The 25,000-nt window shown below is 48.1% G+C and overlaps 2 protein-coding genes across 6 annotated transcripts in view; both read left to right on the top strand.

Annotated features, from left to right (window-relative positions):
- LOC135808229 (ATP-binding cassette sub-family C member 4-like) overlaps positions 1-21,833 on the top strand; it is a 33,861-nt gene extending 12,028 nt beyond the window's left edge. For all 5 annotated transcript variants that reach the window (XM_065321389.1, XM_065321386.1, XM_065321387.1 and 2 more), the window contains 20 exons: positions 404-469; positions 836-877; positions 1,552-1,638; positions 7,452-7,556; positions 8,112-8,206; positions 8,620-8,706; positions 9,337-9,433; positions 10,122-10,256; positions 10,805-10,951; positions 11,606-11,643; positions 12,033-12,301; positions 12,847-12,926; positions 13,607-13,757; positions 15,236-15,582; positions 15,837-16,028; positions 16,809-16,964; positions 17,162-17,251; positions 18,906-19,078; positions 19,800-19,905; positions 20,873-21,833. In XM_065321389.1, coding sequence (XP_065177461.1) covers positions 404-469; positions 836-877; positions 1,552-1,638; positions 7,452-7,556; positions 8,112-8,206; positions 8,620-8,706; positions 9,337-9,433; positions 10,122-10,256; positions 10,805-10,951; positions 11,606-11,643; positions 12,033-12,301; positions 12,847-12,926; positions 13,607-13,757; positions 15,236-15,582; positions 15,837-16,028; positions 16,809-16,964; positions 17,162-17,251; positions 18,906-19,078; positions 19,800-19,905; positions 20,873-21,031 — 2,622 coding nt within the window. In that variant the 3' untranslated portion in view covers positions 21,032-21,833. The remainder of the gene's footprint in view (positions 1-403; positions 470-835; positions 878-1,551; positions 1,639-7,451; positions 7,557-8,111; positions 8,207-8,619; positions 8,707-9,336; positions 9,434-10,121; positions 10,257-10,804; positions 10,952-11,605; positions 11,644-12,032; positions 12,302-12,846; positions 12,927-13,606; positions 13,758-15,235; positions 15,583-15,836; positions 16,029-16,808; positions 16,965-17,161; positions 17,252-18,905; positions 19,079-19,799; positions 19,906-20,872) is intronic.
- A 2,115-nt stretch (positions 21,834-23,948) lies between these two features.
- LOC135808228 (ATP-binding cassette sub-family C member 4-like) overlaps positions 23,949-25,000 on the top strand; it is a 35,199-nt gene continuing 34,147 nt past the window's right edge. The window contains exon 1 of the mRNA XM_065321385.1: positions 23,949-24,305. The gene's annotated coding sequence lies outside the window, so the exon portion shown is untranslated. The remainder of the gene's footprint in view (positions 24,306-25,000) is intronic.

Raw genomic sequence — 25,000 nt, 5'->3', positions numbered from 1 at the left:
AAGAAGCACTGAAGCTGTTTCGACCTTGTTAGGTCTCTTCAGCGGAGCCCAGAGTACTGTTTTGTTCTTCTGTTGGTAAAATTAGTGAGATTCGGAAAGCTTCTCTTACCTCGTTGTGTTGCAGATTTTGAAGATGAACAGCACTGTTTTGCACTGAAAGGCAAGAGGGGACAACAGCAGACAAATGCCTGGTTAATGACCACTGCCGCGGCTAGATTTCCGGTCCAGCTTTAACACGGTCATGCAGGCATCACGTAGAAAGTGAGAGTGCAAGAAAGAGTCACATCTATGCTAGCATCCATTCACAATAATATCATGCTGTTTCCTGACTCAGCGTTCGATTGGAACAGGAATGATAGGATTTTGTTCATTATTTTGTGCATTGCATGTTGGTCTCTTACAGAGCAGCAGCAACGAAGATAAAGAGTACAAGTTCTTGCTCCAGGATATCAGCCTCACGGTTTACAAGGCAAGCCTCCTGAACTGGCATACACACACACACACACACACACACACACAGACACACACACACACAGACACACACGTGCACACACACAAATACACACACCACCCCCCACCCCCCCCCCCCCACACACACACACACATGGGAGCACACAGATGCTTGCATATACATGTACTATACGCTGAATGTTTACCTTTGTGACAAACCCGGTGCCAACTACAATGCTAGCGAAGGGACTAACCTATTAATATACAGAAACAAACAAACGGTCGGACGGACGGACAGACGGACGGACAGACAAACAAAAAACCCACCCACATGGATTTTTTTACCCGGTCTATTGTTTCTTACACGGGTACTTTCTTCATGCAGGGAGAGTTGACGATGGCTGTCGGCTCAGTTGGTTCTGGAAAGGTGGGTAGCTACTCAGGCTCTATGTGCATATGTGTGCGTGTGTGTGTGTGTGTGTGTGTGTGTGTGTGTGTGTGTGTGTGTGTGCCTGTATGTGTGTGTGTGCCTGTCTTTTTGCTTGTGTAACTTTATACCTGGTATTTGTCGGCAATAAATAAGTAAAGAGTTGCAGCATGGTGTCCTAGGCTCCTAGCCATTGTTCCTGGGTGGAGGGTTGGCGGTGAGGTACATGTGTGTGTGTGGGAGGGGAGGGGGGGGGGGGAGTGCATGTGTTTGTGGAGAAGAGGCGGCGAGATGTGGTGTCGACTGACCTGGCGGACCTCGGCGTGACCACCTGGTTTGAGAGTTGCCAAGATCGTCCCGGCTGGAGATGAGCTGCAAGCAGCACCCCATCGCCACGGCCCACTCCTGATGCTCTTCTCTGTGTTTGTGGACGCGCGTTTCGTCGACCAGAAAACCTGAAACAACATGCCAAATTCTGCGCTCGTGTTCTCACTTGAACTTTGCGACATTCGCTATCATTGCGTACGCAATGGGCAAAATCAAGGTCAAGGTCAAGGTGCGTGTGTATGCGCGCGCGCGTGTGTGTGTGTGTGTGTGTGTGTGTGTGTGTGTGTGTGTGTGTGTGTGTGCGTGCGCGCTCGCGTGTGTGTATGCGTGTGTGTTTTTTCTTGCAGACATCCTTGTTGATGGCAGTACTGGGTGAGCTGAATATCACGGAGGGTTACTGTGCTGCTGATGAAGACATTGGATACGCTGCACAGGTATACTTCAGTAGTTCAGTAGTAGTCGTAGTACTGTGGCATCATGATATGAACCTTGTGCACATGCACTATGCAATCCTTCATGCACTTTTTAAGAGCAAGCACTTCAACTGTTCTTGGCAGTGCCGAACAGAGCAAGAAAATCTCATTGCGGCATTTACACGCCGTTGCTTGTATAGTTACTTGAAGTAGGTCTCTTCCATTTCTGCTAATGTATCCTGCGCTCACACACAGAATAATTGATCAGGTTGCAAGTAGAGCAGAAAGCATAATTATGGAAGTTTCCGGAGGAGGAAGGAGGAAACTGTAGTTATCACCAACCCTCACCGCGCCCAGCTCACGCCGCTACGGCGTGCGACCTGAGCTGGGCGCCCTGCCCAGTATGGAACTGTCCTCAAGCCAGTCACGTATTTGGCAGCCCAGTGAGCTGTCTACCGGATCGCAGCGTTTAGAAGCACCAAATGCGGCAGGGCCAGTCTCAGGCTGGTGGCGTAGGCGGCAGGCCGGCGGGCGACCGGCAAGGCTGCATTCGCATTTGAATCACCGAAGTTATACAGGTGCTTCGACGGCACTCCGTGGCGCATCAAGGAGGCATCTGGGGCCCAGGCAGCCCGCCCGTAAGCGCACCACCGTATCCGGTATGCGCAGGTGGAGCAGCAGAGCAAGATGTGTGCCGGACACTCACCATCATCCGGTCGACTGCATGGTTGTGCGACTTTACACAGCCGTCACTCATTACTTGCTATTGCTTGCAGAAGGCCAGAATTTTTTTTGCTCTCGTTTGCTCTAAAGCTACTTGGTTTACATGGTTTATACCCGTACCTGAGCATGGATCCTACTCAGCAGCGGATCGCTGGTATTCCTCGTTTGAGACCGCGGCGACGGCAGCGTCGGCCCTGACCAACACTTGAAGCCTCGGGCGATGAGCATGCCGGCCGAAAATGCAGGCATGGACACTGTCGTGCATGACCGGTTTAGTTGAGTTCCTTGGAGGCGCTATGATGCCGGCCGGCGCATGTGTTGGCGCACGGGAGACGATTAGGACAATACGGCGTGCGGAATACTTCGAGCTGGCCACAATGCTTCCTTCCTGTCCTGCCCACACGCAGCCAGCAGCCAAACGTGTTAGAATCGATCAATCCGATGGCAATCACTGAGTGGAATTGTCATTGGCGGCTCCTCTTCTGGCAAGAGAAAAACTGAATCTCTAATCTACTGGGTCGAGGCCTGGCAGACTTTCACAACCATCGCGCCTTGCAACACGAGCTTACGCCCTCTGGGGCCCTAAGTAGTCCGACAAGAAATTCATACTGCACGGCGACAAAAAGACAGTTGGAGCAGTCTGAAATCCGGGACTTGCCGAAATCCACCCGTGACGGAACTAGCCCACTTCAGCCCCCGCATGGTAGCAGAACACAAGGCTTTATCTTGCTGACTACCCATATTACGGCCACGGACAACTCCGCTGCGGACGCTCTTTCACGCGGACGATTAGTCCATTTCCTCTCATCGGCTCCCTAATCCAGCTGCTGGACTCGGCTTAGTCCCGAACTCATGCTATGCGGGAGCAACTAATCATGGCAGCAAACCGGCTGAACTTCTTCTCAACCAATGCGTGCCTCCTTTTTCATTCGCTGTGTAGTCTATCTCTCTCAGCACACGTGGGTAAGCACGCAAGCACACACACACCCACGCACACGCATACATACATACATACACACATACATACATACATACACACACACACATACTCTCTCTCTCTCTCTCTCTCTCTCTCTTTATCCTCCTCTCCTCCATCCCTCACCCTGCTTCGCCTCTAAGTGCTGTCGCTCCCCTCCCCTTCCTACTCGTACTAGGCGGCATTACACCAAGTCTCAGCATGTGGGGTCTACTTTGCTGTTTTGGGGCTTTGTTTGGACATTGTCGCGAACGCGATCGTAATTTCCATAATTATCACTTAGACATAAATTTGTAGTGCTAGAGCCTACTTTTTCTGACCTTGCCGCGATCCTTCCATATTCTGAATGGCTATAGGCATGCGCAGTATGGTACGCGCGCATATTAGGCATGCGCGATCTTGGCCCGTATAAATTAGGCATGCGCGTTCCTAATCAGTCTCTCCTTTTTATGATCACCAAGATTGACCTCGTGTTCTTATGGCTCTTGTGTGAATCCAAGTTTGCAGGCAGCTCGCCTTTTAGAGCAAGATGTCATGAGTGGATTGTTTGTGGTGCAACTGGCATGAGTATTGTTAGATCAGGGTAGTCGCACGGCGACAGACATGGCGAGCTGTTATCTTTTTCCTTGCGGCTGTCGTCGCTGTTGCCATTGTTGTTTAGATACCACAGCGAGCCGGCAGTAAGTGCCGGTGTTGGCGGGCTGGCGACCTTGTCTTACTTTCAGTAATTAACACTTTACCCGAGGTGCGACGGATTAATCCGTCACGACCGCGCAGGGCATGTTGCAGACACGCGTATGTGCGTTACACACACACACTCACACATTATGCGCACCCGGCGGGCAGGGCGATTGGCCCATGCTGCTTATTCAGTTGTACTAGCGGAGGCAGGGGCGATTCCCCTTCGTAATCGCCCGTGCGGCGGAATACCCGGCGGCCTGATACGGCGGCGGTGCGAGCAAATGCAGGGGTGGTTCCCTTTTGAGCTCTGTTGGCGGCAGAGGCAGGGGCAGCGCCCCTAGCCCATGCGGCGGTTGACCCGGCGGCCCGACATGGCAGTTGACCCAGCGGTCCGATATGGCAACTGACCCGGCGGTCTGATATGGCGGCTGACCCGGCGGTCTGATATGGCGGCGGCGGCTGACCCAGCGGTCTGATATGGCGGCTGACCCAGCGGTCTGATATGGCGGCTGACCCAGCGGTCTGATATGGCGGCTGACCCAGCGGTCTGATATGGCGGCTGACCCAGCGGTCTGATATGGCGGCTGACCCAGCGGTCTGATATGGCGGCTGACCCAGCGGTCTGATATGGCGGCTGACCCAGCGGTCTGATACAGCGGCTATGCAAGCAAATGCAGGGGCAACGCCCCTTTGCGCGTGTTGTTTGCAGCGGCATTGGTCAAGGCAGGGGCAGCGCGCCTCGCCTGGGTGGCGTTATGCCCGGCGCTGCGGCTATGTTTGCAAAACGCAGGGGCCGCTCCCCTTTGAGCTTTGTATGTTCACAGCTATGTTTGCAAGATTCAGGGGCAGCTCCCCTTGGGGCCTGGTACAGTTATGTTTGCAAAAAGCAGGGGCAACTCCCCTCCGAGCCTTGTATGTAATCGTTTACAGCGATGCTTGCAGAAAGCAGGGGCAGCTCCCCTTAGTGCGTGGTATGTTTACAGCTATGTTTGCGAAGAAGAAACAAAAAAAGGGCTTGGAGCTGGGTATGTTTATGGCCACGTTTGCAAAATGCAGGGGTAGCTCTCCTTGGAGCTTTCGCTAGTTGACAGCTACGCGACAAAATGCAGGGACAGCTCCCCTTGGAGCTTTGGATGTTTACAGCTATGTTTGCAAAATGCAGGGGCAGCTCCCCTTGGAGCTTTAACTAGTTTACAACTGTGCGGACAAAATGCAGGGGCAGCACTCCTTGAAACTTTGGATGTTTACCACTATGTTGGCTAAATGCAGGGGCAGTTCCCCTTGGGGCTTGGATGTTTACAGCCAGGTTTGCAAAATGCAGGGGTAGCTCCCCTCAGAGCGTTGTAGGTTTACAGCTAGGTTTGCCAAATGCAGGGGCAGCTCCCCTTGGAACTTTGGATGTTTACAGCTATATTTGCAAATACAGGGGCAGCTCCCCTTGGAGCCTTCTACGTTTACAACTATGTTGGCAAAATGCAGGGGAAGCTCCCTTTTGAGCTTCGTAGGTTTACTGCTAGGTTTGCAAAACGCAGGGGTAGCTCCCCTTTGGAGCTTTGGATGTTTACAGCTATGCTTGCAAACTGCAGGGGCAGCTCCCCTGGGAGCTTTTGAAGTTGGATGTTTACAGGTGTGGTCGCAAAATGCAGGGGCAGCTCCCCTGGGAGCTTTGGATGTTTACAGCTATGTTTGCAAATGCAGGGTCAGCCCCCCTTGGAGCCTTGGATGCTTACAACTATGTGTGCATAATGCAGGGACAGCTTCCCTTTGAGCTTTGTTGGTTTACAGCTAGGTTTGCAAAACGCAGGGGTAGCTCCCCTGAGCTTTGGATGTTTATAGCTATGCTTGCAAAATGCAGGGGCAGCTCCTTGGAAGTTTACAGCTATGTTTGCAAAATGCAGGGGCAGCTCCCCTGGGAGCATTGGATGTGTACAGCTATGTTTGCAAAATGCAGGGGCCTTTCCTCTTGGAGCTTTGTATATTTACAGCTAGGCTTGCAAAATGCAGGGGCAGCTCTCCCTCGGAGCGTGGTTTGTTTGCAGCTGTGATGGGGAGTGCAACCGAAGATCTCCTTTCGAGCTTGCTTGTTCGCATTTGCTTGTTAGCACCGTAGCTCGGGCACCCAGCAGGTCCTGACTGGCCTCTAGCGCATACTCCCGGCCACATTTATTGTCTGTTGCAGGATAGGGGCCTCACCCCATATATATATATATATTTTTTTTTTTTTGGACGATCGGCGGGCGGGAAGCCGTCATCGACCTAAGAGGCAAAATACAAGAATAACTGAGAAACTAATAATTGTATACAACGCGCCAACCCTTTGGCTCTGTTGTCGGCTCTGTGGGGGGCACCCGGGTATCTCCCTCGTGCGATTCGTGGCAATTCCCTTGGTAGACCCCCTCAAGCTGACACAGGATCTGGCCACCAGGAAGGGGCCTGGACGGCAGCTCCAGGTCACCGGAAGGTGGTCAGGGTTGACCCGCAAGAGATGCATGTGCGGTGGAGCCTGTGACTAAACGGCCACCCCTTGGGGCCAGAGAAAGCGGTCTTGAGGGGCAGGTGGTCCTTAGTTGGAGGCTTGCACCGCAAACTATGAATGTGAGACCGTCCGTGCCCGGCGAAGGTGTCCATAGTACCAGGCAGGTAGCTAGTCACACTTGTATCCAACACGACAGCCCTTCGGCTGTTGTCTGCCCGGCTTGGGGCGCCCAGGTATCCCACCGTGCGAACACTAAAGCTGACAAGTCGTCAGCGTATTCAGTAGTGCCCAGCACCAGCAGGAGCTACCAACCAGGGGAAAGCCTAGCAGTCCTTCATGGCAATGCCCTTGGTAGACGCCCTCAAGCTGACACAGGATCTGGCGGCCAGGAAGGTGCCCGGACGGCAGCTCCAGGCCGCCGGAAGGTGGTCAGGGTTGACCCGCAAGAGATACATGTGCGGTTGAGCCTGTGGCTAACGAGCACCCCTTGGGGCCAGAGAAAGCGGTCCTTAGTGGCAGGTGGTCCTTGGCTGCAGGCTTGCACTGCACAACCATTATGAATGTGAGACCGTCCGTGCCCGGCGAAGTGGTCGGTAGTACCAGACTGGTCGCTGGTCACGGTGGTCTTTAGCTACTGGTTTCACTGTATACCGAATCAGGCATGACATCACAGGTCTACAGCGAACAGCACAGAGATCGACGGGACCAAGAATAGGGGATAGCGTGCGGCGAGGCTACCCCCATTATTTTTGGGAGGCACGGCTTCATGTTAGAGCAGTAAATTGCAGTTAGGGACTCAGCTGAGTCAAGCTGGACTCAGCGTGTCAAGTTTGGCATAATACAATAAGCGCGCTATCCCCAAACAGTTGTGTGGTTATTGTGTGAGTGTATATGGAGGAGTCCGCGGTCACGTGAGGGGGGAGTGATAATTAATTTATTATGACGGTTACACACTCACTGTTGTCCTCTCCGTTGCAGCTTGCCTGGGTGTACGCCGGAACTATTCGGGAGAACATCGTGTTCGGCCGGAAGTTTGACGCTGAGCGCTACAACACTGTGCTGTCTGCATGCTGCCTTGACAAGGTGAACACGCTGTTGTGAATACTAGTACGTTAGAATATTGTGTTGATCGAATGTGGTTACATTTCTATTGCTTACCTGAGCAAGATTGCAAAAAATAGTTAGAATAATTTTCACTGGACCACACCCGGCGTCAGTCATGCTATTCATCGATGCAAGCTAGCTGTGATTGTTCCGTGCATGCTGAGAATAGGATGTGGTTCTGAGGTGTATCGTGCTGGCAGCCTAGCAAGCTAGTCCTCCGTTTTAGGCATTAACATTCGTCTTGTGAGGGTTGTTGACTTCCGACAGAAGCAGAATGCACTGTCTCTAGCCTGCCCGGGATGTCAGATTGATGTTCTGTTTGTACACAAAGTGCACGGTCTGAAATCCTTGTTGCAAATAGTGCTCAATACCCTAACGAGTTCAGAGAGTACTACACAAGGCAGAACAACAGAGACCAAGAGCTTTCTCGGGACTCCGAGTTTCGTGTTCAAAAAACACTCATCAGTTCTGTGTTTAGATGTTTGTGCACAGGATGTCAAATTGTATGTTCTGTTTGTAAATGTTTGTGTTCAGGATCTGGAGAACATGCCACACGGTGATCAAACACTGGTTGGTGAACATGGTGTCAAGATTAGCGGTGGACAGAAGGCTAGGCTTGGTCTAGCACGGTGAGTAACCGGCTTGATGGCTGCTAGATGTCGTTCAGGCAATACCACAAGGATATGTTAGGATGGTACGGACAGCCATCGGAAGTGCAGTATGCTCGTGGGGTTGGGGGTGACTCCGCTGTGTCCGAATCAGTGCTTTTATTAATTGACGGCGTACCTGGGACAACGTGTGGTGGGGTAAATACCGTAGTGACCATAGCGTGTCCAATGCCCCTGAACCCCATAGCAAGGTTCAAGCTCCGCTGACAATTGCCAAGCCGGTCGCCATTTTTTCATGTTACTTGGCATCAGTTCTGATCAACATGATTAGGTTGAACAGTTCAAGTTGCTGCATTAATGAGAGCACCAAGCTTGATCAAACTCATTACGCAGATGTTTTACTTTCACACATCCTATCCTATATAATTCTACAGAGCAGTGTATCAAGATGCTGCTATCTACTTGCTCGATGACCCGCTGAGCGCCGTCGATGCTGAGGTTGGACGGCACATCTTTGAACAGTAAGTGTGTGTGGGGTGGGGTGGGGAGGGGGGGGGGGGGCTGTTCCCGGGATTCTCACAGACTGCAATCTAGCTGCCCTGGTGTTGAGAGACTTCTTACCAATACGTAATTAATGGTAAGGGTGATCTTCGCTGCAGTACCTTCAACGGCAATATCAGTGCATGAATGGACAACAGTGAATGATCATGGTTTACATTTATGGTTGTCCTGGGGATCAAACTCACCATGGTTAATCAGGCTGAGACCTTCTATGACTGTACAGTGCCTGAGTGTACAATGTACTTTTGCTACTTTCAGACATTATGCAATTGTCTTTATCCGTGTTGATGAGGAGCTGTGCTACGGTGCCCTCGTGAACTCAGTAGAGCGGGAAAGGCTGCTAAAAGGAATTCTGACACTCCGGTCCCAGGCACGTTACGTTCAGTATGCCGCTGTGGGAGAGTGATTAGTGATGCCAAACAGGTGCATTGTTCCAAAGTATGCGTATTGCTTCTATTGTATAGCTATGCAAGGCAAATGGACTGTGAACATTGCTATGATAAACCCATGTCCCTACGATGTCTATTCGTGTACTCCAGTTAATTATGATTTTCTTCCTACGTTGTGTTTGTAATGCCGCTATGCTCTAGGTGTATATGTGGACTTCTCAAGGACAAAGCTGTTTTGCTGATCACACATCAGGAGCAGTTTCTCTCATCCGCTGATAAGATCATGGTCTTAGAACATGTAAGTAGTTATGCAGGGATTCCGGATACTGGCACCTTGATTAGTGTAGTCACAGAGGTGTCACGGGGCAGTGGAGAGTGGTCTGATGGGGTCTGGGGGTGTGCTTTGAGGGGAAAAATCAGATATTTCGGTCAATGGGGCACGTTTTAGCACTCTGGGGAGACCATCCTGGATGAAAAGTGGTACAACCATGGTCATACTGGTCATACCGTGTGTGAAGCTCCTGTGTCATGTCTTCTCTCAGCTCCTGTGTTTGTCTTCCTCCTTCTACATGTACTGCTGCTGATCATGAATCGACTACCGTATTTTCCGGAGTATAGTGCGCACTTTAGATGTGCTATTTTAGGCCCTATATCGCAGGTGCGCACTATGCTCCGAATATGAAATGCATGTACTTCAATGACGATTGAAGTGCGCACCCCCAATGAAGATTGGGGGTGCGCGTTATACAAAGGTGCGCACTAAACTCCGAAAAATACGGTAGTTATTCCAAGTACTAAATTTACATGTAACTCCACGAAAACAACATGTCCCTTTCTACCAGTACAGCTATAGATTAAGAAATGGGGTGTTGCATGGTGTAGTGACAGAAACCAGCCATGACCAATTTGGTGTGTGTGTTTGTGTATGTGTGTGTGTTGATGTGTTTGTGCGTGCATGCATGCATGTATGTATGTTTGTTTGGCAGGGCAAGTCACTCGGTATCTTTACTTACGAAGCACTACTGCAATCTGGTCTGGACCTCGGCAAGCGCTTGTCCAAAGTTGAAGATGATACAGATCCAGTGCGCCGCAGAGCTCACGTCAATGATGAATTGACCAGCGTAAGTAGAGGCATATGCAGTCTCTAACTTTGTTTTCTTCCAGCCTTCACGTCAAACTTAGACATACAACACACATGTATGCCAAGGGTAATGCATGCTGATTTGATGGTTGGCATTTGAACTTGACGTTGTTCGTCAATAGAGAACTATACTTTGTATTGTAGTCAAATCACTGTGGGATAACTATTTGTATGCTAGAGCTAAATCCTGCTCAATGCGTATACACTCGTATCTCGCTTATTCCGGTAGTCTGGGACCGGGCACTGGCCATAAGTTCGAGGTGTCCCTAACTTTGAATCACATACGTTTCAATGGGGGAAGGGGCCAGAGATCTGGCATAATTATGACATCGCATTTTCCACTAAAATTGGCGAACGAGTAGTAATACTTCCATACAATCCTCACCCACAGGGTGCTATGCAGACTCAGGTACCTGTAGCTTTGAGGTCTGAATAAGAGCTATATGAGTGTGTTGTTGATGAACCTGGATGGTAAAGCCAAGCAAATTGTGGCTGACTTTCGATTGCATCTGCTTTTGGCTTGCACAGTTACTTGGTGAGGCAGTCGATGAGCATGAAGTAGAGGAGGATCGCTCGATTGGCGCGGTGACATGGAGACACTATTGGAGATATCTACGTGCTGGCGCTAGCACATTGGTACTGATCGGTGCTGGTATTGTGTTCATTGCAACACCTGTGAGTAGTGACAATAATCTGCTATTGCTCAACCCTACAGCACATTCTCTGCTAAAGCTCCGGGTTATGCCATGTCAGGAATACAGCATCAGCATCTAGAATGGGGGACTTTTTCCGTGGCAAGAATTTGAGTGTTGCACCCTACAGCATCACTGAACACTGTTGAATGTGCTGCTTTGTTGCTGACACAGCGTCTTTGATGTGCAATATATGAGCGTGGTCTAATGGATGCTATGTATGGACAGAGGAATTCTTCTATGGCAGTCACGTACACTTAATTTTTTAAGTTCAAATTTGCTGTGTGGATGGCATGTTGGTGGAATAGCACTGCCACCCACGCTGGTGCAATGCTGTGGTTGCGAGCGAATTGAAGCATACACAGTCGTGCGGAAATCATTCATGAATCTAGAACACTCTTGGCTCAAGATAATTTGCTGCGGAGGACGAGGAGGAGAGGATTCAGTGCCGGATAGGAGAAAGACTGAACTGTTCTACTTCAGTCTTTTCGTATGATATAATGAGCTCGTGGGACTTGGGGCTAGAGAACACGGCTCTGCTTTGTCACAAGGCATATCCTTTGTTCGGTTCTGCGTTGCCCGTCTTGTTCTAAGAGCTCGTACATTGGTTCTTCCATGCTTTTTGCTCATATGCTAGGCATCCATTATCACTGCCGACTGGTGGCTGGCCTCATGGTATGTTGGGATTTTCCACATTGAAAGGGCGATAATATACACAGTGCTGTGCCATTCACGTCGAGCTAGCAACGTTTCGACAATTTAATTGTTATTTCCAGTGCTCCGTTCTTCTTGAGATCCGTTGAGTTTATTGCACTTGACTAATTGGGAATATACTCCACAGTTCTTCGTTTTCAACTCCTGTTCCTTTGTATGCATCTGTTTCTGTTTCCTTTGGCCTCTGGTTGGTGGATCTGATCTATCCTCCCCCACCGTTTAGGAGTCGCAGCTGACACCTGATTATGGGGTGGTGGCGTCCCACGGAAGCAGAGAGGTGGTTCTTGACCCGCCCTTTATGCGAATACGTGCAATTATTGGTTTCTATTTGTTTCTGTTTGTGACTGCAGGACGGCAGCAAACAGCAATGTAACCATGGAAACGGCGGGATGCACGGATCCCCTCAACTGTTCTGCAGCTAACAGCGGACAGAACCCACTCAGCAATGATGACTTTGTAGCGGTGTGGGGAGGTCTTCTCATCCTATCGACTCTGCTACTGCTGTTTCGCAGCATCATTCTGAGACAGATATTCGTAATGTCGTCCAAGAAGCTGCATGATCTGATGTTGGGAGCCATTTTGAAAGCGCCGATGCTGTTTTTTAACAGTAATCCCAGCGGTACGCGGTGCTATTACGTATCATTATGTAATCTTTGCTGTGTTGCCGCTGGTATGTATCCGATTGGGTTGTGGTGATGGGCAAGGGGGTGCACAGTTAAAAACGATCCAAACTGTTCTCAATGAGTATATTAGTATAATGACAAACCATGGTTTGTGTCCTTAGTTGTTCATAGGCAGATGGTGTCGTTACGCATTGGTCACTCAAAACACCGGCTATACGAGTACTGTGTGTGTTTTTTGCTCTTGAGATGTTGGTGTTGTATTGTGGAACCTCGGTCTATAGTCACCTTCCTTTGCAGGCCTCAGCAGAAATGCGACCACGGATGTTTCCCAGTGGCCCCACACATGGCCCATGGCATGCGTCGGTGCCAACACGATATACCTACGACACAAGCTCACGGCGTACCTATGCACGTCAGCCGGATCACCTAAAAAAACGTGACCTCTTGGCTGGGCCTAGAAGGCACTCGGATTTGGGCATAGGGAAGTTCCAATGCACATTGTTGATCACAGTTCTCGTTTCTTCAATCGGTTTCTGTACAGGGAGAATTCTCAACAGGTTTGCAAAAGATATCAACCTTCTTGACATCCTGCTTCCATTCGTCTTCTATGAGTTCATTGCGGTGAGTAGCCATTTTTGAATGTTTGCTTCAAGTAAAACTATATTCTATTAAGGGGGTAAGTAAACAATTCCCTGCGTTCAGGACATGCCACTGAGAAGGTTAACTAACTATTCCTCACCTCTTTGACGCCTTTATTCGCTGTGCTTGGAGGCATGCACCTTGCGGTTGGGTAGCTGTAGGAATGTTGTTGTGCATAGGTACTTGTATCCGTGAACTCTCACAAACAACTCTGAATACCACTGACCAAATGCCACGTCTACACTGTCACACATATGCACTGACTTCCACGCTAGCATCATATATCTAGGCCTGCTCGTAGAGGATTGGATAGTGAATGCTGCTGTCTGATGATTGCTGAAATGCATGAAACTTGAAGTTACAGCTCCACAGCCGTTCACCTCTGTTGTGTGTGTGTAGGAACTTGTTGTTAGTAAATGACTACTTTGAAGACTGCCTGGCTCTAGATGGCTCTTGAGTAGCTTGATCTGTGGGTGAGCATGATGATTCTTTCAGATCAATGAGGATCAGTGCCACCCACGCCGAAAGCATAGTCATAAAAGTACACCTTTGATCATTGATCAGGAGTTAGTAGAGAGGATAAATTCGATAATTCTGACTGTGATGGTTTGCAATACTGTGTGTGTTGTTTCTACTGTTCCTGGCATGCCACTCTACTCTAGTGGTTTCTGATGATGGTGGGCTTTGCTGCTTTCATCTCCTACACCAATCCATGGACGCTGCTGACAGTGCCACCGATGGCCATAGCGTTTATTGTTATCCGCCGCAAGTACACAAAGTCATCACGTGAGATGAAGCGCCTGGAAGCCATAGGTAGGACACGTTGCAAGTGGGCAGTGTATGTTTATGGGTGGCACCCTTGGGATAACAATACTGTTCAGTTGACGAAATAGATGACCATGGAATAGCATTGTGAGCGCCATTGTAATTAGTAATATATCATATGCACTTTCAAACAGCATGCGAAATGCACCATAGTGATATTATAAGCTTTAGTTTTGTTCAGTCTTCAGCTAGCACCAGCAGTTCAACCAACCAAAAGGTGTATGTCTTGCTGGTTTGTATAGTACCTTAAAGGGGAACTGTCACCAAAAAAATTCTTTCTTATCTTGTAGTTCTTTGGCTCCTGATCACGATGGTGTTATCCGTTTTTCTCTGCGATGGCTGGAAGTGGGTGAAAACTTGAAAAGAAGGTGCCCAAAATTGTCCCGAAGTACCGAGTGACGTCACGCCGGACTTGACCTCCACGCGTACATTCGTCGTCAAAAACGAAATCCAGCCAGTGTGCTCGTCGATCGAGCTAGCTGTTCCAATGTAGATCTACGGTGCACGTGTGCCTTTTGAACTGTAACACAGATGGGTACGTCGTACCGAAGGAGAATGCCAAAGAGGCAGAGACCCACGTGCAGCTACACAGCCAAATCAAAATAAAAAGCAGCTGAGCTTTCACCTTTTTGACTTCTTCCGCGAGGATCTAAGTTTTATTTTGTGAGCACGAAAGTACGTCGTTGTTTTGAACTTTTCGTGTGAGGAACAACACGATGATGAGTGCGTATGCAGAAAACAGTTCTCCTCCGGCCGGCGATAACACTACCAACCCGAGCCCCAAAGGAACGCAATGTAGTTACGTGAAGGCGATTCATCTGGCTCAAGATGCAGATGACGAACTCCGATGTCTTTCATTTCAGAGCCGGGTGGGCAACATCGCCACCTTCGATACAACGACATCATTTTCAAGTACGAGGTATGTGTGTCACACTAACAGCAAACAAACATCCTTCCACTCCTTCGTAATCACAAATAAAACAAAGAGCTGGAGCTTCGTGGAGGAAGTACCAGTGCGACAAACTGCAGTCGACTTTTGTTTATTTTGTCCCTTTTTGGCGTTCTCATTGTGTACAAAGTACACATCGAGTGTCCGAGTTCAGAAGGCAAGCGTGCACCGTACATCGAACAGTTGGCTCGATCGACGAGCACACGGGCTGGACTTCGTTTTTGACGATGAAAGTACGCGTGGAGGTCAAGTCCGGCGTGACGTCACTCGGTACTTCGGGACAATTTTGGACACCTTCTTTTCAAGTTTTCACCCACTTCTAGTCATCGCAGAGAAAAACGAATAACACCATCGTGATCAGGAGCCAAAGAGCTACAAGATAAGACAAAGAAAATTTTTGGTGACAGTTCCCCTTTAATCAGAAAGGTTAGCAATGCAGTTTCTGCTTGTGAGGTGCCTGAACTCCCGAGCATTCATCCATTTCTGGGATTTCTCTACTCCACCTTGGTGTGCCCAGCTCGCAGTCCAGTGTTCTCTCAATTCTCATCGTCACTGCAAGGTCTGACAACAATCAGAGCTGCCGGTGCACAGGACCAACTACAGACCAAGTTTAACAATCTACTCGATGCACACACGCGTGGATGGCTGTGCTACTTGGCCGCAATACGATGGCTAGCATCAAGGTTGGAACTGATGGGCGCCATCTATCTGACTGCCACGACGTTTGCTGCGCTTCTTGTCTTTGACTTTGGTGATGTTCTCAATCTGGATGCTGGTACGCTGGGACTGTCGATCACCTATCAGATCTCGTTGTATGGCTACATACAGTGGGTTGTCAGGATGTCAGCTGATGTGGAGGATTTGGTAAGGATTCACTTTTAGCAGACCTCTTCAGGGCCTGAACTGCATATGGCATAGATTACTGATCAGCCCTCTCTTCAAATCCACTGCATCTATACCCACAAATTATACCAACAAAACAAGTGGAGAGATTTCGTATTATATGTCTTGAACTGCCCAGCGTTTACATCTGTTAAACCAGTCCTGTAGAATGCACTCGTCACTAGTACTGACTCTGTTGGTGGTACACTAACCTGTTTGTTTCTGGTCCCGTGTAGATGACATCATCAGAGCGTGTCATTACCTACGGCAAGCTTGAGCCGGAGGTGCAGCCACCTCTGCCGGTACAGCCTCCGGACGACTGGCCTCAACGGGGACAAATCACCGGAGTGGATATGTCATTCACGTACTCACCTACCTTGCCAAATGCACTGAAGAATCTGAACTTTGTAATACAGCCTGGAGAAAAGGTGACAGTATTTTTGCACAGCACTCTACTCGATGTAGCAATGACAGAAGTCTTTAATTAATAGACCATCACCCCGCTTTAGCTGTTATTGCTGGCAGTGTGGATCCTGGACACTGGTTAATAGTCTGGGGAGGGGAGGGGAGGGGGGATGTGCAGACTCTTGGCATCCATACATGTGTAGGTCATACCTACCTGTGTGATAACTGCTCAGCCTGGCGGTGGTGGCTTGTATTGACCTACTTGATTACATCAGTTTTGTAATAGCACTGTTTGCACTGAAACTTCAGTATATCGTCCTCAGGACTGTCATAGTCTCATTACTTTTGGCCAAGTTACTGTGTATCCAAGGTTAAATGACTGCTTTTGTGATAATGCCGTCATACAAAGTACTGTATTTATTTATTTATCGTCTCCACTTCATGGCACGTAATAATACATAGCCAGTACAAGAAAGGGAGGGTGAATCCAACCACGGAAAATAGCATTATCAAAAGAAGAAAAGGAAGGGAGGTGTCACCATGTGTCAACAGCTATAGTCCTAAGTATCCAGGGTGCTCTGTATCACTGTACATCCTATGCATGTCCTTTCACAGGGTTCTACCCCTTCAGCTCATGTCACACGAATTAGTGTGGGCTTAGATAGAGTTGAGCCAATGCTGATCCTAACACGAGGAGGAGGCCTGTAAACAAGCCGTACTTTTGCTTTTTTGATCTTTTTACTTCCTACTTGGCGTGCTGATTACACTTGGTGGTTCTTACTTCTGCCATTGCTGTTCTGTAGATTGGCATAGTAGGTCGTACTGGTGCCGGCAAGTCATCGTTCATCAATGCGTTGTTTAGACTTGCTCCTACAAGCGGCAAAGTCATGATTGATGGCGTGGAGTTGGGCAACATGTTGCTGAGCACTATGAGACAGAAGCTGTCCATCATCCCACAGGTATGCTGGCAGCGGATGTATGCTGCAACTAACTGTGTCATGTTCACTTCCGGACTCCGATCACCATTTTGAACAATTCGTTTCTCCATTCACCTTCCTACCTCTGCCTGTGTGCACACAGCGCTTGATTGGTTTGGGTTATTTTGATCTTACAAAAGTACTTGCTCCTGTCCTTGTTTGCTGTGCTCCCTATTCAGAATCCAGTGTTGTACAGCGGTACGCTGAGGTATAACCTGGATCCGTTTAGCCGATATCCTAATGCCTATCTCTGGAACGCGTTGGAGATGGTAAGAGAATGCATGGATACGGCTCAGTAGAGATAGTAAGAGAATGCATGGGTACAGCTCAGTAGAGATAGTAAGAGAATGCATGGATACATCTCAGTAGAGATCATAGTCGTCAGGCGAAATAGCACGTCATAGTACATTTGAGATCAGCGGGAAGAAGATGACGACGTCCACTAATTTAGTATCTGTGCACACGAATCTGCTGTGTGTGTGTGACTCTGTGTGTCATCTTCTGTGGTTCCATGCCTAGCATGTACGTCTGAACCATCCTGCAAAGTTTGAATGACGTAGGTTGAGCGATCGCTCCGCGAAACATACTTTTTGAAATTCTCTCCATAGTATATCTTCCACCATTGAAATTTTGAATTTCTTCAAAAAAAGTGCTGAGATGGGTGGCTTGCAACCTCGATATGGCTTGTTCCAGGCATGCTTTGGAGCCATCTTCTGTTGAAGTAGTGGCGGGGATCTGCCCTGCAACTGCTACAACAAAAAATGATTCGATCTGAGAAAGGATGAGACCGCGAATCTCGGTTGAATATTGAGTATTTCAAGCCTTTTCACGACGAAGATGGAGTTCTTTTTGGAGATGGACGTCGCGGCAAGGGACATGGTGTCCGACTTCTGGCGTCTGGTGAAGCCAGGGATCATTTTTCCAGTCAGGTCGGCAGCCTAACCGTCGGTAAGCTTGTGTTTGGAATCCCGTTCTGCTCGATGTGGTAGATCACAAACAATTTGATATCGCACAAATTTATCTCAGCATCGTGCGTACGGTATTTTATATTCAGAAAATCCCAAAGTGTCTCTGTGTGGCCGTCCTATGCCACGAGAAACTCCAATCAGGCTCCTATGTCCTCTGCCTTCACGATTGAATGCCCACTTCGTTTGAACAACGAACACAACAATCGAGAACGGCTTTGCAATGAAAAATACAGCTATACAGGAGCTGAAAAACGGAGAAAAAACGTGCTCAGGATGAGACTCGAGTACACGCATACTTTCCCAGCAGGTGAAACGCAAATTTTTGTGAAAAATGCGTGTCGCCGACTGACCAGTAATTTCGCCTGACGAGTAAGAGACTGACTGTGTTGAGGTGCTGTTCAGTGCGGATGGACATGGACCAGGGTGCTGCTCACCAAACAAGTCACTGATGCACAGCAGTGTGGTGACAATTAATGCAGTGATTGATCAGCCAATACAAAAAAAGCAATAAGTTAAACGTTTAAAAAAGTGCTTTCTTGTTCACTAGGCTTCCTTACGATCGGTTCAGCCAATCACAGCCACTCTGCTGACCTACGCTGACGAGACAATCACAGCCACTCTGACCTACGCTGACGAGACAATCACAGCCACTCTGACCTACGCTGACGAGACAATCACAGCCACTCTGCTGACCTACGCTGACGAGACAATCACAGCCACTCTGCTGACCTACGCTGACGAGACAATCACAGCCACTCTGACCTACGCTGACGAGACAATCACAGCCACTCTGCTGACCTACGCTGACGAGACAATCACAGCCACTCTGACCTACGCTGACGAGACAATCACAGCCACTCTGACCTACGCTGACGAGACTAACAATAAGGTTGAAACAGCTAGCTGTCCGGATAATCAGTACATGTGTGCGTATGTAATGTGTGGCATGCAACAGGTGGAGCTGAAGCGATATGTTTCCCAATTGAACAAGGGCTTGGAAGCAGAAATCACGGAGCACGGATCAAACTTGAGTGTTGGACAGCGTCAGCTGATCTGCCTGGCCAGGGCGTTGCTGAACCGGAATAAGATATTGATGATCGACGAGGCGACAGCGAATGTTGATAGTCGGTAAGCAGCCTCGCTCATTAGATACTGAAGGCAGTGAGGGCCTCCCAGGTTATAAGTCTTTTGGAAAATGTTACTACACTACGAACAGCGCATATCCATTAGAGCAGGCCCAAATCCTACCAGAGCCAGATTACATGTGGTAAAACAGACCCTGCTTATCTGCAGACATTGTAATCATGCTATTGCTATGCTGTATTTACTGGTAAAGTATATATTGGTTATCCCAGGCTGTATGTACTAGTATACTGTAAAACCGGGAATTTTCGGTATTTCCCAAAATCAACGGTTCGGTGATGCGAAAATTTCGGTAAACCAGTTTTCCGCATCCAAAAATGCATTTTGCACACTGTGTGGCAGGGCAATGTTGAATTTTAGGTCACGTTTTATTTTAGGTAAAAATTACCTGTACGAAGTTACCGAAAATAAAACTCCACTGAAATTTCCGGTTTTACAGTATCTTGGTTTTCTGCAGTGCAGGTATGTATATCCATGCAGGGCCGCAGTGTATCTTGTCCAGCGATAGTGCACAGATTGTAAGTCCTATTGTCAACTTAGCAGGCTGATTGTCGGCTTCCGTGTGTGTGTGTGTGTGTGTGTGTGTGTGTGTGTGTGTGTGTGTGTGTGTGTGTGTGTGTGTGTGTGTGTGTGTGTGTGTGTGTGTGTGTGTGTGTGTGTGTGTGTGTGTGTGTGTGTGTGTGTGTGTGTGTGTGTGTGTGTGCAGAACTGACTCCATCATCCAGCAGACGTTACGTACGCATTTCAAAGACTGCACCGTCATCACCATAGCTCATCGACTCCACACTATCATCGACTCGGACAGGATCATGGTAAGTCAGTAGCAGCTGTCTAGCATTGCAGCTTTGAACTCTCTGTTCTAGTCAATGTATTGAGTTGGTAGGCACAGTGGGTTGGTCAAAGACCATGATTGAGATACGAGAGGTACCTGGTTCAAGTCCTGCCTGGGAGCGGTTTTTCCAGCCGTGCTGCTACCCACAGTCAACTGGGAACTTGTGGCCAGGCACAAGGGGTACATGGATGCAGCTAATGGGGTCGTTTCGGCACTTGTGCCAGTGGTTGTGAGACCTATCCACTCACCCCCACCGTTAGGCACTGCATCTGCCGCTAGGGTTTATCGGGTGTTAGCGGCCGTCGTGAGTTCCCTTCGGGAACGGACACGATAATTTACTTACTTTATTGAGTTGGTGTATATCATCGCTGGCTGTATCTTGTCCAGGGGAGAGAACTTCCGGGCAGGCAGAGCTCATACACATGCTTACCATATCCGAATGTTCCCTGGGCATGCTCATTCGGACGGAGTATGTAGTTCAAGATGTGTAGTGTTCTAGTGTTCTATATCCGCTCGATAAACAATTCAACATGGCTGAGGTGTGGCTGGGTGTCTTAGCCACAATTCAACATGGCTGAGGTGTGGCTGGGTGTCTTAGCCACAATTCAACATGGCTGAGGTGTGGCTGGGTGTCTTAGCCACAATTCAACATGGCTGAGGTGTGGCTGGGTGTCTTAGCCACAATTCAACATGGCTGAGGTGTGGCTGGGTGTCTTAGCCACAATTCAACATGGCTGAGGTGTGGCTGGGTGTCTTAGCCACAATTCAACATGGCTGAGGTGTGGCTGGATGTCTTAGCCACAATTCAACATGGCTGAGGTGTGGCTGGGTGTCTTAGCCACTCGTTCAAGTCGAAACTGCATGCATGTGCGCACGTAACTGTAACTGATGATGGCATTACATTGTGATCTACTATGAATTGCTTTTCTGTGATCGTGATCTGTTAGGTTATTGACAGCGGGCGTATCAAGGAGTTTGACGAGCCGTTTCTACTACTGCAGAACAGACGTGGCGCTCTGGCTGAAATGGTGCAGTCGCTAGGGGAGAAAGAAGGCGAGCAGCTACGACAGACTTGCCAGCATCTCTGGCCTGGCACTGCTGTATGATTGGGTCGATGCGGTGGCCTTAGCTGTGCCATGTCATTGCTGCTAGGCTTAGCTGTGCTATGCCATGCGGCTTGTACTGTAGCTGCTCCACGTACTGCAAATTTGTTTTAACTTCGGCTTGTCCGCAGTTTAGCTTTCTTAGGCACACCATTTCAGCGTTCTTTAATATTCTGCTCTATTATAAGAATTTCATTATTTGCAAGAGTCAGTCTTGCTGTCGGATTCCCGTTAGTTGTCCATGCTTAAATATAATAGTTATTTTGTTACAGTGTATTAATTTCACCCATATTTGCTGTATAAATTTGCAACTCATAAATCCTTCTTCAAAAGAAGTACTCTAATTTCAGAAATTTTAGGTGCTCCATATTTTCGGTATTAGGGCAAAAGGCCAGGTTAGGTGAACAGAAATTTTAGGTCCAGAGAAGCAGTTCCCTGTTGGATTATGTGTGTTAGTAGTTGTTCGGTGTAATGTTAGGTATGAAACAGGCGCACCGAAAGTACCGAAAATAAGAATACACCAAAAAGTTGTGAAATTACAGTATTCATTTTGTTGACTCCATATTCTTTATTAGCTTGTTAGGATTTAAAAAGTTTTCAATTTTTAAATACCGCTTCTTGTTCCTTTATTTATTGCTGTGTCAACCAGCGTCACGGTAATTTATCACATTTTTCCAATCCTACATTTGGATTTTCCAGGAACCCATTCTTCTTTTACTGAACAATCTGCTGCAAGACCGGGTACGAGTACGGTCACTGTACATGTATGATGTACAGAGCCATCATTGATATTGAATAGCCCGAATACCACAGTGTGGTTGTGCCTGAGTATTGTACACTCTTCTCAGTTTCGGCAATATCCACTCAAAGCAATACTCAGGTAATGGTAGTACATTACAATCATTGTGTACTTGCCTTAGTAATGTGTACTTTCCCCCGTTCATTTTATCCACTCAAAGCAGTGTTCAGACATCAGGTAACCATGGCTGCCCCAATGTTCATTGTCAGTGTCTGAGCCGGGATTGGTGGATAACCAGCATCAGTTGAAACCGTCCGAGCGACAACAAACTTCACAGTTGAAACCGCCTGAGCGACAGCCTGTCCCCGGGGAAAATTGCGGAAAAAAATCGCAAAAAACGCGGGGAAAAACGCGGCATAATATGGCATAATTTGCGGTGAATTTGCGGTAAATATGCGGTAAATATGCGGTGAATGCGGCAATTTTCAGTGAGTATGTAGTGAAATCAATCAGTTACAAGTCTCTGGTGTATAAAGCACCCATTATTTGAGTAAAAAGCCGCCACGATGAGACGTTGCTGACCGAAAAGTGCACTGTGTGTACGTGTAGTGCAACAAAAAGTTCAAAAAACGCGGGGAAAATCGCGGAAAACGCGGTCTTTTAAAAAATCGCAAAAAACGCGGGAAAAAACGCGGCCGCGGAATCGCAATTTTCCCCGGGGACAGGACAGCAAACTTCACTGCCTAGTTCCATTGCAAACCGTGTGATGAGTCTTGGCTCTGCCCTTGGGTTATTGAGCACGTTTTGCACTGGGACTTCTGAGTAACTTGGCCTACCGTAACTAACCCCTATGGTAACATGATAATCACGGCATGACCGGCAGCTTGTCCAAGGCAATAGTCCGGATCCACCGAGTACTTTCTATGCAAGACGGGAGTCCGGCAAGAGTAGACTCTACTCTCCCAGCTAGAAAACCAAGCTCATGTTAAAATGCATGGATCGTCTCTCCACAAAGAGATTGCATGATGCCTTGGCTCAGGGAGTCGTCAAAGAAAAAGTCGTTAACACGAGCTTCGCTTTCTAGCAGAGAGTAGAGTCTACTCTTGCTGGACTCCCGTCTTTCTACTAGTTTCTAGTATGACTGGGGTGGATCTACATGTGCATGTCATGGGGAATCTGGGAACCCGGAAGTTAGTCAGTGCTGAGCTACATTGTAAACTTTGTGACTGTAAATAAATTTCTAATACAATAATTATTATTGTATTAGAAATTTACGCCATGCCTGGTTGAGTGAGGATCTTTCGTTTGACTGAGCGAATCATGTCATTTTCAAGAGGCCACTTGATCTTTCCAATCAATTTAAAATGCAATTGTTTTTTTAGATGTTTTGGGGCAGTTGATGATGATCCTACTATTACTGTACTCCCTAGGCCTAAATCTACAGCTTTGACTGACAGTTTTTAGGTAGCGTGGCTGTGTGTAGATGTTTGTATAATAATATCAATGCCCTGAAGTCTGAAAATGTGGACAGTCCGGGGACGTTTCAACTTTCATACACGTGCATATAGACCATGACAGTAGTGACTAGTGCCAGTAGTGGATCTACTCACGTCACGATCACCTACTGTCGACATGTCGACGTGTCCTAGATCCTTACCTTGCTTGGCTTGGACTGGCTTTGTGGCTTGAACGATCCCATGGTCACACCTGTGCCTCACTCAACAAAAGTCTCAAGTGCCCAGCTCAAGCTCAAAGACAAACACAAAGTCAAACTCAAAGATCTAGATGCAGGCTCTACAGTCATGAAGATCATGTTGATCTTATGTCGATCGCACCCACCGGATCAGTGCCTGACAGTACCACAGCCACAGCGTTCGGCAATAACAAGGCTCCGGATTAGATGGCGAAAGGACCTCAGGCTCAGGCCGCGGTGGGCTGTCCGTTGACTCTGAGACCACCTTTTCACATCTGCATGCGAAGGAATGCATCAGCGAATGCCATCGAGCATGCCACACGGGATGGCGGATAGGAGGGACATTCGAAAAATCAGAATGGCACTGCACAGGCCCACGCACGGCTCGTACTAGCAGTATGTGTCACACTGCACACGCGAGAATGCGTTGAGTTTTAGGAAAGAATCGCTATGACTGAATTAATGCACGTGTTGCAACAGAGTTGGAAATCAACACAAACACAAAGCTCCGGATCCGGGATATTTGTGTCAAGTATTACTACTTGCCAGGAAATCACGAGTAAATAATTGAAAAGAACCCAAACTGAGGTCCTTGCCCAGTGTGCAGGACTCGTACGAGTCGTACCAGAGCCAGATCAGCTCCAGCTTCTACAGTATTTTCAGGTACGTAGTGCTCCTGGAAATTTTCTCCGACGCAGTGCAAGTTTGGCTAGTGAAGTTGCAGGTGAAAAGCTCAACCGTACGAACTTTTGGACCACGCTACGACGTTTTGGCGTACAGAGTTGTGGTGGTTTGGGTCAAGGTGAATTTAGGCCGTGCTGTGCTGACCTCCTCGTCTTGAAATGGTCAGTGTATGAGTCAGTGTGCAGATTGGCTTTGTGCCACTTCACCCCTGTAGGCTGTACATATTTCCAAATTCAATTGTGAATTGTAGTGTTTGGAACAGAACGCTTACCGGTACTAATCATTATCTGTTGTTGCATTCACCTTCAATCAACCCCCTATCACCAAGATAGCGTCTGATGATCTACTGAGAAGAGGTTGAAGTAAAGGTTAAAACAGTTTACCATTGTGGACGCCGGTAGATCTACCACAGCACAGGACTCTCTCAGTGCAGCTTGTGTTATTCATTCGCAGGCACAACGCTAGTGCGGATACTGCCCCTCGTGGACATGGCGTGTCCTGGATTAGATCAAGGGAAAATGGGTAGCTTGTATCGTCGATTTTCGTGACCGTTCATGATTGCATCATGAAATTTGTTGTCAGTTTCAGTTTCGGAAAGTTCGAAATTATGAAATTGTAGTACATTGTGTGTATCAATTTGGTGTGAAAATTTGGTTTGAAATGTATACGCACAGTTGGTTAGTGACAGGTGCTACTACTGTAAAAGCCATTAATTCTAATGAGCTGCAAATATAACAATTTCCTAGCATTGACGGGTTTACGTGTACCAAAGATAACGATTCTCGCTCATTCTCAACTCTCACTAGCAACAATATAAGTACCGATTTCTGTACAGCGTTTTCTATTTTAACGGCAG

Source organism: Sycon ciliatum, chromosome 2 (genome assembly GCF_964019385.1).
Source record: "Sycon ciliatum chromosome 2, ocSycCili1.1, whole genome shotgun sequence".
Lineage (NCBI taxonomy): Eukaryota > Metazoa > Porifera > Calcarea > Leucosolenida > Sycettidae > Sycon > Sycon ciliatum.
The sequence above is the reverse complement of the archived record's forward strand: the minus strand, read 5'-3'. Positions and strand labels throughout refer to the sequence as shown.